Source organism: Zonotrichia albicollis, chromosome 5 (assembly GCF_047830755.1).
Source record: "Zonotrichia albicollis isolate bZonAlb1 chromosome 5, bZonAlb1.hap1, whole genome shotgun sequence".
Taxonomy (NCBI): Eukaryota; Metazoa; Chordata; class Aves; order Passeriformes; family Passerellidae; genus Zonotrichia; species Zonotrichia albicollis.
Window position 1 is genome coordinate 20,057,035 of NC_133823.1, and position 16,689 is coordinate 20,073,723.

At 37.9% G+C, this 16,689-nt stretch overlaps 1 protein-coding gene across 5 annotated transcripts in view; it reads left to right on the forward strand.

Moving 5' to 3' along the window:
• Positions 1-16,689, forward strand: part of RAP1GDS1 (Rap1 GTPase-GDP dissociation stimulator 1) — a 97,953-nt gene that overhangs the window by 47,245 nt on the left and 34,019 nt on the right. For 3 of the 5 annotated variants that reach the window (XM_074540945.1, XM_074540946.1, XM_074540948.1), the window contains exons 3-4: positions 1,513-1,635; positions 6,379-6,504. In XM_074540945.1, the coding sequence (XP_074397046.1) occupies positions 1,513-1,635; positions 6,379-6,504 (249 nt within the window). Of the gene's footprint in view, positions 1-1,512; positions 1,697-6,378; positions 6,505-16,689 lie in introns of those variants that run through there. The other 2 variants (XM_074540949.1, XM_074540950.1) reach the window with 1 other exon arrangement.

Genomic DNA, 16,689 nt, shown 5'->3' on the forward strand with positions numbered 1-16,689 from the left:
TGAGAGGTTTTTTTCAGGGTATTTCAAAAATTGCAGTTAACTGATTGCAAGCAGGTTAATAATAATTAGCACTTACATTACACGAGATGCTGAGATTACTCTTTACTGATGCCTAATCTGTTTGTATCAGATGTCATCACTGACATGCTGTAGCTGAGTGGTCCTAGCCAAACACCAACATCCCAAATTAGAATTATATACAGAAATGGGAGGCATAACTGCAGTTCAGACTACAAGTTCTCTGTTTTCAGTCTGTTTTCTGTCATGTAGACATAACCATCTCTCAACACTGAAGCATGTACATACTCTGTGCAAGCCACAAAACCCATGGGAGTCACCTCTGCCAGGCTTGTGCTGGCTTCTGTTCAGGGGCAGCTTGAGTGGATATCTCCCAGTCTCAGAGGCAGCAGAGTGGTCCTGGGGCTGCCACTAATCAAATTCAATTGCAGTCCTGAGAGTGGGGAAAGGAAAGAAGAAGAGAAGAGGGAGGGTGGTATGTTATTATCAATTTACAGGTGAAGAACAGCCAAAGAGTGGTTGCAAACAGCATTTAGATGGATTTGTTTTGCTTTGCAAAAGTCATCAATTGGAGCATCTGTAAACTCTGAAGAATGCAAATAACTTCCCTTATAAATAGCTTAAGAAGTCATGCTGCTTTCTAAAATGATAGCTGCCATCTAGTTGTACTGTCACACTGATAGGCCATGTGTGACACTCAAATAGGCCATTTTTAAAAGCGTTAGCAAAATATGTCATAGCATCTAGTAGCTTGTCTTTAACTGCAGTTGAATAAAGTTATTTTTCAGTTTGTTACAGAGCATTGCCGTTGGCCAGCAATATTAGGTGGGCCCCTGTTAGGGAGCAGCTGCACAATTCCTCTTACTACATACAGAAGGGGGAAAGCTTTTGTTACAGGTCTTTGATACCTACTACAGGAAATCAGTGTTTTTCCCTTTCCCTTCTACTGAGTCTATACTGGAGCCACTCAGTAACAGAGTAACATAGAAGATATTTTAATGAGTGTAAGAGGAGTCTAAAACCAGGATCATCTTAGCTCTCCCTCTTCTCCAGTTTCTGATTCCTACATTGCATTGAGCTGTACCCTAAACTGTGAGAACTTTCCCCATCATTCCTTGAACATTTCCAATAATTCATCTCTTCAAAGAGTCATTCCTTGACTTTTACATAATACCTTTACCTGCTGCATGTCATTTTATGACCTTTACTCTTACAGTCTCTCCAGTATTTTCCCCATGTAAGCATGAGTATGTATCTGTATATACTACATAGCAGTCACCTTATAAATGTCAATTGATTAGAAATGGCAAAGTATTAAGTTCTATGAGTACATCAGATAAAATAAGTATGGTAACTGAACTAACAGTTGGCTTCTTATATGGGAAATAATGGCTATCATAATAACTTTTGAGAAGACTTTCCTTCTGCTTTTCTTTCTGTTCTTCCCCAAAGCAATTTGATGTACAAGTCATTTTTGTGTGATGTGTTTTTCAGATGTGGAGACAAGTGAAAAAATCCAGAAAAGTGGAGTTCTTCAGGTGTTCGCGAGTCTGTTGACGCCACAATCTTCCTGCACAGCAAAAGTAGCTAACATCATAGCAGAAGTAGCCAGAAATGGTGAGGTTTTCTACAAGAACTTTTCTGCTGGAACATCTTCAGTTTTTCACCTCACTTGTCAGTATGTTTTACTTCATTTATGTTTTCATTTTATAGATTAGACACCTTTCATGTCCCTCCCTTTCACTCTTTTTGTTTTGTCTAATTTTTTTCTGTACTTTTTAATACAATCAGAACAGCAGTTGGCTGCTGGAATTTCTCTTTCATTCTGTTTAGTTTTTGAGACAGTAATGTAATTTATTGGACAGAAATAGCTGACCACTGATGAAATGCATTTCTATATGCAAAGCATGTAGAAAAAGAGACAGGCACAATGTGTACAGCCAGTTGTGCATAGGGTTATAGCAGCAGCATCTATACAGGTGGTTAAAGGATAGTAGATAATTTCTTTGGTCTGAGATTTGTCCTAAGATTATAACCCTTATGAGTCTTTGATACCATATTGAAACCAATTAGTCCTGCCTAAAGAGCATTATATGTGTTATATATGTCTTAAGTCCCAAATAAGAATCAGCTCCATTTTGGTATGTATTATATACATACACTATATAATACAACATCAGAGGTAATCAAAAAACTATTTAAATTTTTCTACAGACAGGATTGTCTTAAAGCTCACTCAATACCTGTGTATCTTGAGCCCAGAAGAACGGCCTCATACCTGCAAACAGACACTAAGGGCAGAACCTGTGATGAGGGTAGAGGTCATTTGTGGCTGACTTTTCTCACTCCTGGACTTGCTGCTGTCAGAGCTGAAGAGGCACAGATTCCATTTTGGACTTTCTTTCACCACAGGCTAGAGAGAGAAAAGTAGAATGTTACTTAACTGCTGTCCTGGAAGCCTCATCCCTCTCCCTTTGTAAACTCTCATGTTGATGCCGCTTCAGGGAAACGGCTACATTTTTGTTGACTACTTTCACATTCCATTTCCACCTTTTCTGAGGAATCACAAACTACAGCTTCTTAGTGATACCCCATGGTGACCTCCACCCAATTTTAAGACAGAGTTATATATGGTTATTCAGAAACAACACAAATGAGAAAAGAAAAGAGATATGTTTAGTTTTTAAATGTTAAAATTATTTAGATAAAGAGGCAATAAAATATGTATACATAGAAATTTAAATTTAGAAATGTTTCAGAATGATAGAGATTTAGGTAAATATATCATGGGTTTTTTCTGTACTTAGTGAATTCATAATAAGTCTTTTTAGAACAACACTGTCAACCATATGTCCTCACAGTTGGTCCTTTTAGCTCCTACCCAAGAAGGGAAAAGTTAAGAATAAAATCAATGCTCACAATAGCTAAACTGATTACTATGTATTGTTTCTGCAAAGATTCCCTTACAAAGCATTTTAGCCAGTATCTGAAATGACACATGAAATGTCTGAATAGTTTCTTATGTGTCCTTTTCCCTGACAGCTTTTAAACTGATGAATTATGTACACTCTCAGAAAAGCTGGCACTTTACCTGGTTCATCATACAAAATAGCTTTTGTCTTTTCCTTAGAGTCATTAGCAGGTGTAACTGGGACCTCAGCCCAGATTAAAGTGAAGGTATTCAGAAATTATTTAAGCTCCCAGTGCTTTCAAGACTGAGATCATCTGGGTATTTCTCATTGGTTTCTAACTCCGTTGAAACAGTTGCTTTAATAGGATAGGAGGGAATACCTCATTTGAATTCTGTTGTTTTCTTTGTTTTATTGCATAAAACAAAGAGTTTAATGCTTATATTGTACCTGTTTTCAACAAACTTTAGGGCACTTTGAGAAATTTGTGTTCTCTAATGCCTACTATCCATTCTCTCTAATGGATAGTAGGCATTAAACCCATTTCCTGAGTGTTCATGTCATGCAGTACTGCCAGAACTTGGAGCAGAGACTGTGGGTTTGGGTGTTACAGATACAACAGCATCTTTTCCTTCCCCACTTCTTGTTTTCCTCTTACATTCCCATCATCTGATCATATGCATACCCATCTGATCACATCAAATCTCTCTACTTGCCTTGGCAGCTTTGTCGTGCTTCATCTTTTCACCCCTTCATGCTCTTGCTGCTTCACCTCCTCTGCTCACATGACTCGTCCTCCTCCCAGCTTGAGCTCATATTTGTTTCTTCTATTTTAAACACCCAAACATACAAAACTCCCTTTAGTCACTCATGTCTCTCCAGCTACAGCTATTTGCTTTTGAACTGTGAGCATCATGAAGGCTCAGATGAACTTGTTACATGGAGTTTCTCTCTCCACCATAGACCTTTTAAACCCTCTTCCAAGGTTTTTAGTCTTGTCTTCTTTGCCAGATGCAGGAATGAGAGAACATCATCTTCACAGTCTGTTATACTATGACACAATTACAGTTCAGTTTCAAAATCTTGTCCTTCTTTTGGTTTATGTTACTCTGTTCTCAGTGGTTCTTCTCTTAACTCCGTAAGTGATTCTTTGCTGTTTTCTTCCAAGGATCTGCTTCACTTCTCTCCCAGTTTAGTGGAAAGCTTTTAAAGACTCTGTTCTCAATTACTTTCTCATTCTTCTATTACTTCTGTGTAATATCAGCTGCAAAAGTAGGTGCAGTTACCACATTTGTTTCACAAATCTATTTTGATACATATGGCACCATTTCTTTTACTTCTTGCTCTTACATGACCTCGATAAATACAAATTTGCTCAGTGATTGACCAATGATTTTGTTGCTGTAAAAGCTTCCACTCACTCCAAATGGAGGGAGGGTGGAGGAGGGGTTTCTTACTCCTTTTCAGCATGTGAGGAAGAACCTAAACAAACAGCAGAACAGACTGAGACCTCTCAGTATTTTAGGAGAAAACAGGTTTCATTTCCTGATACAGACTAGGAAAAAAAAAATCCACCTGACTTTGATGATAAAGACCAAATTTGTATCTGATATTTGTTTTGTTCATTACAATGGATACTACCACCATCTATCACACTATAGCATCTAGCCACAATTCTAAAATGTTACAGTACCTTGAGAAGGTGGGCTAATTGTGCTCACATCTATCTTTTCTTGGACCTGTGCAAGTGTACAGGTATTGCTGATTCTTCTTAACTGTGTGTTGATGTATCAGAGTCATATCATCACATGATCATTGCTTACCTCTGACAATTCTTTAGCTAAAATAACACTGCAGGATTAAATACAAAAGAGAGTAGATTTTGTAGCTACCAAAACATCAAAGAACATTGTAATAGGTGCAACAAACAGAGTATTTGAGAAGATCTATTTGTACTTCAAGCATTGTATGAAATCTTTGAGTTATTGGTGTGAGGAATTCTGTTGAATCAGAATCAGAAAAATTTTCTCATCTGCTTTTAGGGGGATTGTACACCCTGGTCCATTCTGTCTCATAAGTGATTAAGTAACACAAAGGTTAACTGATTCTGAAAGATCCAATACTGTTTAGGATCAGGAAGAGATATATCTTGCCCCTCTACTCACCCTGGTGAGGCTGGATCCTGATTAGTGTCCTGTTTTGGGCTCCTCTGTGCAAGAGAGTCGTGGAGCTCCTGGAGCAGGTCAAGCAGAGGCTACAAGGGCGAGAGGAAACTGGAGCATCTGTTGCAAGGAAAGGCTCAGGGAGCTGGGTCTGTTCAGCCTTGAGAAGAGATGACAGAGAGGGGACCTTACCAACGTATGAGGAAGAACTTAGTTATTATATGAGTGACCAAGCACTGCAACAGATTGCCCAGAGGGGTTGTGGAGTCTCTTTCGCTGCAGATATCCAAGAACCATCTGGATGCCATCCTATGCCCTGTGGTCTGGAATGACCCTGCTTAAGCCGGAAGGTTAGACCAGATGAGCCATTGCAGTCCCTTCCAATCTTACCCACTCTGTGATTCTGATAATTTGCAGCTCAGAACAAATCAAAAATATATTGACCATTTGCCTTACAATACATCTCTAAAGGGTGCTCTTCAGTAAACTGTGAAATAACACTGGTGTTATCAGGTGGTTCCTTCTATAAACCACCTTTTTAAAATGTGCAGCACAGTCCCTGCCTGGCTGTATCCTGCACAACAGCCCTTTATGTCTCTGACACCAGGATAGTTCTCTATGACTTGCACAGATGTAAAATAATTCTTTGCTTCTCTGTGGTAAAGCAGGAAGGAAGGGCAGAGAGCTTCCCAGTGGATGGGTCCTCTACCTTTCCTCCGATGGTGGGTATCAGTTAGATTGTGGAAAGCTACAGGCTTTTGGGCTCACATAAACTCTTGTATTTCTCATTCTCTTCTCTGTTCTTTTCTTCACCTTCGAAATAAAAGCCTGTTACTGAGCTTTTTTTTTTAATCTCTTGAAGCAAAAGCTTTTCTGGAATTCTAATTAAGGCAATAGAGAGTAAAAAATGCTGCTCTAGAATACTAGTTTTAAGTCATCTTTTGTGTTATTTAGAAATTCTATTTTATGTTGAATTTGTTGTGAATTCACTGTTCTTTGCAGCACTTCCTTGTGATGCTAAAAATATGCTTAGTCTGATCTATGTTAAATTAGTTTCCATGGAAGTCAATTAATGCCCTTAGTTCCTTCTAAATTAGCAAATAATGGAAAGAATTAAGCCCAAATACTGATTTGGGCTTATTTTCTAGAAACTTACATGACAATTTACACTGTTTGTCTGTGCACGTGTTTAAGGCACACAAAAGGCCCAGTTGCCAGGCCAGTGTCGCTGGAATTGATGGGATTGGGAATAGCTGGCCTGGCATTAAGAGGCTTTGCTTTATTTGCAGAATTCATGCGGAACCCCTGTGTGGATGCTGGGCTGATCCCTCCCTTGGTGCAGCTGTTAAACTGCAAAGACCAGGAAGTTTTGCTCCAAACAGGACGTGCCCTGGGCAATATATGCTACGATAGCCGTGAGTGTTGAAATCTGCTCTATTTTGTACTTGCTCTTGTTGAAGGGAGGGGAGTGTTTTGGTGTTCTGTGTATTGTGTGCTGCGGGGTTTCCTCTTTTCTTGGTTTTTATTTACCCCATGATTCTTCTGATTGGATGAGAATATTGAACATCACACTTGCATAATGCTTTTGTGACAGAAAGATTAAAACATGATTTCAATATTGTAATACAACTGGATATAAAATAGAAAGGTTTTCTGATCCTGGGTTTGTTTTTTTGGGGTTTTTTTCAAACATAATTAACTGGGTTTTTAAGGAGCAGATGCTGCATATGCAGAGGCACTGAACAGTTAATTTTTCCTCAGACAGAATGTGTTGGAATGGAACAGAGTCAGAATGGAATACTCATATTCTAACCAGTCTCAAATTGTGCAGAGCTGCATATGTGGCTGAAATGATGCCTGAGTTATGTTGCTCATTCTCAAAATTCTTACATGGCCAATCAGTTGCTCCAGTATTACATATTTGTATTTTTGGTAGTCAAGGGTGGGGGGGGACATTGGTTAGGCTTTTTAGCTTTTTATGGGCACAATAAATTTTTATAATGAGAAGCAATTGAGATTTGAAATGCAAGTGTGACTGCATGTGCTGATTACATGCATGGATGTGTCATCTGCAAAACCAAACCAGCGGTTGCAGTGTTTTGAAAATGCAACCTCATTATCCCTTACTTCAAAATTTTGAAAAAAAACTGTGCACAATAAATATGGTGCAGAAGCAGACACACCAGGAACATGTTGCACATGAAGGAATTATGGATGTCTGCAGATGGGAAGTGAGATGAAATTGTAAAATCATTTTTTTATCCTGAGAGTTAGTGACTTATTTTATATGGTGAGAATTTTTCTGCATACTATGTTTACCAAAAGTTCTGTTGTATGAGTACTGACTGTAACCTTTCTCTTTGTTACGTTTTTCATCTGAGTTTGAAAATTTACATTTTATGTTGTTTTAAATTACCTTGCCTTTGAACTCAGGGAAGTTAATCATATATTAGCATTTCCAGTTACAGACAACTACTGCTTGAGGATGTTAATGTATAATTCTTTCATTTAGGCTTTTCTTTAAGGTGACCAATCAACTGAACAGCTGCTTCCCAATGGAAATTTCACAAAGAAGCTGTTAAGCTTCCTATAACATAATTTATTTACTATATTCTGTTTCAGGATTATGTATGAAATCAAGGTCACTCTCAGGTGCACTGGCTTATTTCATATAAGTAAAATCTATGTAACTGTTCATGGTCGTTATTGTTGATCCCACATTTTTTCATGAAATACGATAATGGCACATAGAAATGGTTTTGTAGTGTGAGGTTTTGTGGACTGCTACTGGCTTTTACATTGCAGAATTTATCCTAATTAATCCTTTATTACTGGCAGGATAAATTTCTGCCAGTAATACAGAAAACTGTATTACTCACTTTGTGTTGTCCTTCTGTGGAGCAAAGCTAGCACTGATAAAATCTACAGGAGGCAGTGATGTGTTCTGTGTGCCATGTGTTGTCATGTTCCTGTAGGAGGACAGTCACTACCTTCCCTGTGTATGTGAATAAAATTAATGAGTGAAGTGTAATAAAATGTGACAAGAATCAAGGTTAGCATATTGGATTTGAGTGGAAGAGACTATTTACAGTGCTTAGTTATCACATCCATCCTATCTGACATCTGCTGTTAACTTAATGTGTTATTATTAAATATTTATGCATTCTATCCTAAATTCTTCTTTAGGATAAATACTTTCACTATGCTTATTACTGGAAAATATAATATATTTCAGTTTCTTACTATTGGTTTTCCCTAACAAGGAGTTATAAAGTTATAAAGTTACAAAGACAAGATGTGGAAGCTGGTAGTTCTTAATAAAAACGCAACATATTGATAGAATTTTTTTTTTCCCAATTGAGACAAAAGCATCTGTTACCCTTCTGGTAATTGTGATTTGTATAAGAACTTCAAATACATCAGTAACTAGATTTTTCCAATTACATGAACTTTTTTTTTCAGTGCTACTGGCCACGTTACTATAACATGCAGCAATGAGGAATGTCTCTATATCCTAAATCAATGTTAGGCTGAGCCTATGCAATAAAGTCCATATTGGATGGCTCATAGCAGTATTTCTTTGTATTGAAAGCCCAATTGTCCTGTATTTCGTCCCAGCAAGCATGGATCAGTTTGTTTAGTGACAGCTTGTGCCAGAGTGAGTTAATCAGGTCTCTGTTTCTGAGAGAAGTTCGTGTGGTGCAGGATGAAAGTTGTGGGACAAACAGTTGCTTCTGCAGGGAAAGCCCCTTAAAACTGGCCTTGAAGAGGAGAAGGACTGCCTGAATTGTTTTTCCAAAGGAAAATAGCAGTGGTTCCTCAGTGTTCACAGATCCCAGAGCTGCTGCATGAAGGCAAGACTATTTCCTAAGTTCAGGAGTGGCTACTCCTAGAACACAGCTACCATGGAAAGGTAATTCATGACCAAGTCCCAGTGCTGAAAGAGATTTAGTACCTTCCATGAGTTAAAGGTGAATTACACCTGGACAAAGACCTCACTGAAAAGATTCATTTCCTCACAGAAAACATTATATGAAAACCTGTTGACTTACTGATAGATTTTCTTGTCTATTATGTTTGGGGTAGACCTGTTTATGTCTGGGTGCTCACATGTGTTAGCCCTCAAAACCCTACTTAATTGCCTATTTGAACATGGGAGAAAATACAGATAATTAAATGCATTACATAAACAGTTAAAGAGGAAAAATAGGTCAAACTTTTACCAAGCAGCCTTGAGAGCATCCTATTTAAAGTATTTGTTTTGAAGAAATCTGTGTTATGTGAATCTCTGAACATCAAGAATACAAGCAAATATAATTGCAAAGCAGGGTAGAAGGAAGCTTTGTTAGTACTGATGAGGTTGTGGTCTCCCAGTCTTCCTCTTGTATGCAGAGATACAAGAAACAGTTGAGGCAGATAAAAATATTTTAAGTCAGAAGTAATGAATTGCAGACTGTCAGAAGCAACTGTATGCAGATTGTTCAGTCCAACCCTACAGTTTAAGAACAGATACATTACTGCATGTTCCTGTACAGCCTGTAATTGTTCTACACATTTTATCTAGTAAATGCCACATAAACCTCAGACCTCAAATTTTCATCAAAGCACAAAGTGCAAAGTAAAAAAATGGAGACATGATCTCTGCTCCTTCCTGCTTTCTCCTGCATTGTATCTACAGCCAAGCAACAAGTACAGTTGCTTGTCCTTACAAATTCCCAGACAACAGAATCCTTGGCCTCATTCATGGGCAGAATTTTATCAGACCTATATTATTAGGTGCAAATTTCCTCACCCATTCTTTCCTTTTAACCACCAGTTATATGGTTTTGCTTATAATCAAAGCTCAATTCTTAGGAATTGTCCAGTCAGAGCATAACAGCTATCCTAGCTGCCTCACCACTCTTTATTCATGAGTCAAACTACAGGTACTTTTCTAGTGTCTGTCTGTCCATCCCCTCCTGTCATTCCTCCCTGTGCTGTTTCTTTAGGAAGTTTGCCCTTTAAGGGACATTACAGAGGTACAGATGTTATAAATAAGGGATACCTCCCAAACTCTTCTACGTTCTCCCTGCACCTTGGCTCCACATGCAATGTAAAGATCTCATGTCCATTTTTTGAAAAGGTTATGTTCAATATGGTTCTTGCTGCAAAAAGATATGTGTTAAGTCAGTGCAGAATGGCTAATTCTGCTGTAGATAAAGCCTAAGAATTATTTGCTACCATCAGCTCTGGCCATTGGGGTATTAAGTTAAAGCAAAGCATTATCCAAATTGCACCTCATGATCATGTAATGAACACCCTGGTAATTAGTACACCCTTCAGCTCTCTCTGGTGGCTTTTTTCACAGTAGCCTGGGAAGAGTCTGGTGACTGCTCTCATGTGGCTGATCAAGTGCATGGGGGACAGGGAAACTGAGACTACAGTTTTCAAATAGTTTCTTGCAAGACCAACAAGACAATGTGAGAGAAAGACAAAACCTGTCTGTAGCCAGGTCTCTCTCCTGCTCTGACACCCCCACACCAGTGCAGTTTGTCTAGGTGAAAGATCAGGCCAATCAAATAAGTTTTATGAAGAATTTTAGTAGACGATGATGCTATATGAAATTAGTAGTATTTTCTTAGCAAATAATAGCCTCACAATATTTTTTATCATGAAGTTTGCAATGCACATACTATCCTAATCTCAGTCATCTTTGCACAGGTAACTTGTTAAATACTTCAGTTCTGAAGTGATTGATAAACTATTTTTCTGTGTTTTTATATAGCACTGTGCACATGATAGAGGCTGCCATACTTATGCTATAAAAGTGATAATCTAAGACGAAGTGAAAGGCTGGGATATTTAGAGCCTGATTCAGAAGCCATACAAACTAGAGGGAGGCATTCTGATTGACTTCAGTTGAGATTAGATTAAGCTCTTACCCATTAGAAAATATTTCCTTCTTGCTGTTTAGAGCATTCACATGTTCTGAAAACTAGCAAAGGAAATTAAGCTCTCCATATATCTTGTAGTGGAATGAAAAATTTCCCATTCTGTCCTTCCATAATATACATATTAATGGTAGTGTTTAGAGACCTTGTGTAATCCAGAAATTACTTCTTTTTGTACCACAGCCTTGTTTCTTCATGAAACCGCCAGCTTGGGTACATGTTCTTAGCAACCATACTTGGTATGTAAGCATCTTATACAGCTGGAAAGAAGCTAAAAATGCCAGCTCATTCTATATCTCCTCTGACAGCTGCTTATCTACCTTTCTCAGCAGGAGATTTATTGGGTCCTTTTCTCATTTCCAAGCCGTGTATTTCTTTGTTATCTATGCAGTGTTACTTGTATTGATGGCAAGCCTCCTAGCTGAATTTCAGCTACGTGGCCTTTCACATAAAACCAGATCCCTCTTCATCTCAGCCCCAACTCCAGAACATGAACATTTTATCACATCTTGTCAAAAAGATCTTATACATGCTATAAATTCCATAACCTCAGCTGCCTATTTTATTAGAATCTACAGATCTCTTGCAGACATCTGGTACAAAAGACTAAGTACAAAAATAAGAAACAGTTCAATTGTACAGTTGTGTTTTCTCAGGAGATGCGATTAATTTCAGATCTACAGGAGGAAATCAGACACTTTAAAGTAAAACATACTGGAAAGAAGTCAAATTCAGTTTTCTTCAAAAAATTGCATAACCTTTTTCATCACCATATGGAAAACCAGCAGAATCCTAGAACACAACTGATGTAGATAATGGTACACTACTGGCTAATCACTTTTATGAAGGTCACCCTGATTCATGCAGCTAGGCAGCATCTTAGCACAATTTTTCACTTATCATTGTACTGGATCCTACCAAATGCATATGCCACCTACTAAGATGTTTCCCAAGAAATACCAAGATATCAAGACCAGAGTCCTTAGATTGTTGCTTGAAAACTGAGTGTTTTGCTTGCAGAGAATTCAAAAATTCAAGGTTTTGACTGTAAAGTAATAGTGCTTTACCTTTAGCATTACCACAGCATTTTTACTTCAGAGGTCCTTGATTCTGCTGGTTTTTCTCCAAGGCTCTGCACACAAGTATTGCATCAGCTGGAAACTGGAGTGTATGTATGCCAACATATACTTCCTCAGTTATATAGAGTTCTTACTAGCAATTAATCATGAATGTTCTTAGGAAGCAGTTAAACAATATTATTCTAACTTCTTATTTTACAGCTGGCCTAAATGGAATCAGAATGATGAGGAAATCTTTCTAGATCATCAGAAAAAAAGACATTTGAGAGGTGATGCAAAACCTATGAGTTCTCAGGCTCGGCTCCTCCTAGGCTTCATGATTTGGGACAAGTAGCACTGACCCCACATCCAGGACTTGCCTTAGCTGTTTGTAGATCCCAGATCCACTTATTACTTTTTCAATTCTTGGAATAATTGTTCTTCTTTTTTTAGCAGGAAAAGAAAAGTACCCTGGTAGAATCCACAAATGTGCTTTATGGTTGATTCTTTTGCTTTTGTTTTAATTTTTCCTTCTTGGGCTTTTCCCAACCTATTCCAAATCCCCATGGGTTTCACACTTTCTGGGACAGCTCCTCTGGCTGCTTTGGTGGAGACCCACAGCTCAATTGGGCTCCTTTCAGTAGCAGCCAGCAGCACACCCCTGTTCTGCACCATGACTGTGACCATGCCATGCTCACTTCACACCCTTCCTTTTGGAGAGTTTGAAGCTGAGACAATATTGCACTGCAGGCCTGGGAGTAGGAATTATAAATTAATTGTGGTGTGTGGGTCTATTCTGTTAATAGCAAGAGACTCTATAAATGCTTTTTTTCCAGTGTAGAAAAACTGCCTGCTGTTTTACTGTGTAATTGGGTTCCATGATTTATTTTGTGCTGTATGAAATACTAAGCTGGCTTCAGCTCTGACTTACTCTCATAAACCTAGAGTAATTTGTTTGACTGCAATGGAATTACTAAGGAGTTTCATAGAGTTATAAAATCAACTCAAGAGTCTGCTGCGAGCATATTGTAAATGAAAAGGAAGGCAAAGCTACATTCAGCTTTGAGGACCTTTACTACATAGAACATTCTCTTCTTCTCTAAGTTGGCTTCTTTAATTTCAAACAGAATTTAGTAGCAGTAATTACTACATTTTAATTACACACTGAAGTATCCTTGGAATCCAGAGCAAATTACTTGCCAATACTGAGTGTAGTAGTGTTGTATGTCTTGTTGCTGATAAAAACATTTCTGCTGCTATATTAGAATATCAGATCCACTAGTACCATTTGACTGGAAGTAAAGTATTGAAGTCTTGAGCAGTAAATTCATCACTGTTCTTTTGTCTGAAATAAGAAACAAATTATTTTTCTTGTATTAATATGACACAAGAGGAATATGACTAATAAGCAAATGTTAATGAAATTGAATTCTGGTCTTGGATCCAGCTTGTATTTGACTGCTATCTCAACACAGCACTAGGGAGATTTCAATACCTGCACACTTACCTTTCCCTTCAAATGTTCTGCCAAGCTCCTCACTCTGTAAACAAAAGAAATCATGAAAGAGATTAGGGCTTGATGGCACTGATATTCTGTGGTCCACATATTGAACATATTATGAAGAGTCTACCAAAAATATCTCTAGATTTCTGTTTGGGTACATTTAAAAATTGTATTTGATTGTTAGTATAAACTAATTGCATAAGAGGGCCAATACACTGCTGCATGAGTTGTCATCAGCCAAAAAAATTGCTGGCAACAGTTTTATCCACAAAGATCAATTCTGCCTATTTTCAGTCCTCGAAGGGGCTGTATTAAAAGATAATGTTCTCCTACTTTACTGTTTACATATTTATTATTTTAGCAATTATTCTAAAAGAATAGCTTATCAAACTGTACCTTCAATGCTTACCCTTAGGGCTAAGGATAGCTGCCAGCATTTTAAGATGTACTAACTACAGGACAATTCTGTTATCTGAAGCAAACATAACTAATTCAAGATTGTTTTTTTCTTTGTAAAGCAAAACTTTTAAGATTACATTAATTGATTTTAACCAGTAATCAAATAAAACAAAACTGTATTTCTGGTAATCAGCAGTATAATTCCTAAAGGAATTAATAAAGGAAAGGGAAGTTGCAGTACAAGGCAGAGCAATCCCAAAAATTATCTTTCAAACTATTAAAACATGAATCTCAAAATACAATATTGCTGTGTAATGTCCCTCTTAGACATTGCACAGAAGACATGGAAAAAGCAGCAAACAATGGTAGTGTGGTATAATCACATGAAGCTTTCTTTCCTTGAAAAATAAAATTAATGAAATGCTACTGTGTGTTGTGTAACAGGGTTGTGGTCTGTAGTCATGCAGTCAGAGACCTGACAGGGGCAGTGACCAAAAAGCATAGACAAACCGGACTGAGGATAAAAAGTAGAGTCAAGTGTTAAAACTGAATGACAGAATTGTGTGGAAAGTTTTAATCTTACAGTGTTCAGGCAGGGAAAGAAAAGGTAAAGTTCCAGTTTATCTAAGTGGCAGTATTTTTCTAGTGTATATATAGATAATGTCATTTACAGTAGCTCAGGGTTTGCCATTGCTTTTTGAATATTTCCTTTCTTTTTTTCCACATGTGACCAGGATTTTTTTCCCTTGGAGTTCCACTCCTGCAGTTTTTTCCTTACACATGTTTGTAATATCTGTCACATCATAATTTCCTTGCAGCAGCCAGTTTGCTATCAGACCATTATGGTTTCAAGTGAAAGAATAAGCAGCAGGAGCAAATGAGTGCCTCACCACAAAGGTCTTGCAGAGAGGACCTAATTAAAAAACAGGGGAAAATAAAAATAGAACACGTAGAAAGAACAGTCCCTCCCACCCCCCAACTCGGGCTAATGTAGATTAGTTCTTCTTTTTTTAATTAAGAAAAGCAAGAAAGAGTTATCTGTAAAGCACTGTCCAATCTAAGCAATATTTTGGTGAAAAAATGCAGGATTGTAGCTAAAAGCAATAACGATGACATAATTAAAGTAAAATGGCAGTTTGTCACTTAAATGATTTGATCATTGCACAAGTAAAACGAATTTTTAAATAAATACTGTATTTTTCCCGTGTCACCCAAATTTGCTGTCTTGGCAATTTGGTTTATACAAATCAGGGACCTTGATTGTGCTGATGATCTTTTCCTCCCTGACTTGCACCATTTTTACCAATGCAACTATTTAAACCAATATAATTGTGCAGAACATGAACTGGGGAAAGGATAATGCGGGTATCCAGTTGCAAGACAAAACTAGAACATTTCAAAGTATAAATCTGATACTTAAAGCCCAAAAGCTTCTTTTTAAGAAATGTCTTCAAATTATTTTCTAGCTGATCATCTGAGAAATGGGTGTGTATTTTAAGCCTAAATATATTCTCATATCTCTTTCTATTATGGCACAACCTTTTTTCCTGACTTAGATTTTTTTCTTGTTAACATCTTGTGACTTAATGATTTGTTTTAGGGCTTGGTGAATTAGGGAAAAAAACTCGAGGGAAAGTGATGCAAAATGGCTTGGGAAAAGTAAATTGAAACCACTCTAAATGCTGCATTGTACAGAGTTAACAATCCCGTACATTAAAAAAGTTTTGTTGTTGACCTTGGGCACTGTTGAGCAACAGAAAGATTTGACAAAACTATTCATAGAGGGAATGTCAACAGTTACAGTAATTTGATAATCCACTTAAAACCCTTTTTTGCATAAAACTCCTTTGAGCAACTCAGGATAGAAAAAGGGACTGTACTAATTCTTAGAGACAGTGGTGTTGAATTGGGCTAGAGAATATTGTGAAGTAATAACTCATCCTGTAATAAATCTTACTGTACATTTTACAGGGAAAAGAATCTGTCTGGTTTCTTAGGTTCTCATTCTGGCATCTTTAGACTGCATTATATGTACTTTAAAAAGCTATACAGCAGCTTTGCCCTTTGTGAGCTGCAGAGAAGCATTTTTTAAGCAGAAATGTGAATGCTGTCATTAAACTGTTCAATCACTGTTCTCTTAGGAATAGAAAATGTTTATTTAAAAAGGTCACAGGGAAAAAAATTCAACACAGCTTCTGGGAGGCTTGGAAGCACGTTAAGTGTGGGAGTTCATAGAGCTGCTGAACTGCAAGGTAATAGTTGGATTGAGAACAAGGCTCAGCAACATGCTGTGGGCTTGTTTTGACTGTAAATGATCGGGAGTTTGATGAGTATTCTTGTGCGCAAAATCTGTTCCTTAGCGACAGAGGACTAGTGAGAAGCGAGTTGGTGAAATGCACACGAAGCATTCTGAGTCAGGACTACACTTTGTGCTTGGGGATGCTGCAGTGTCACAGCAGTGCTGGCAGTGGGTAGGCAGGACCTTCAGGGTTTTCCTCCGACATCTGGCACAGGATTCTTTGTGGCCTTGCACTAATGAGCTGAGTTAATCCTCTGGGGCAAAGAAGGCAGCACCAGGAGATCCTAATTATAGCACTCACCCAGGTCTGTGCTTCACTCAGCTGCCTGGGGCAGAGGAGCAGCCATGCAGGGTGAGCTCCAGCATGGGAAAGAGGGAGAACAACACACTCAGTTATGGCATCTCCTTTA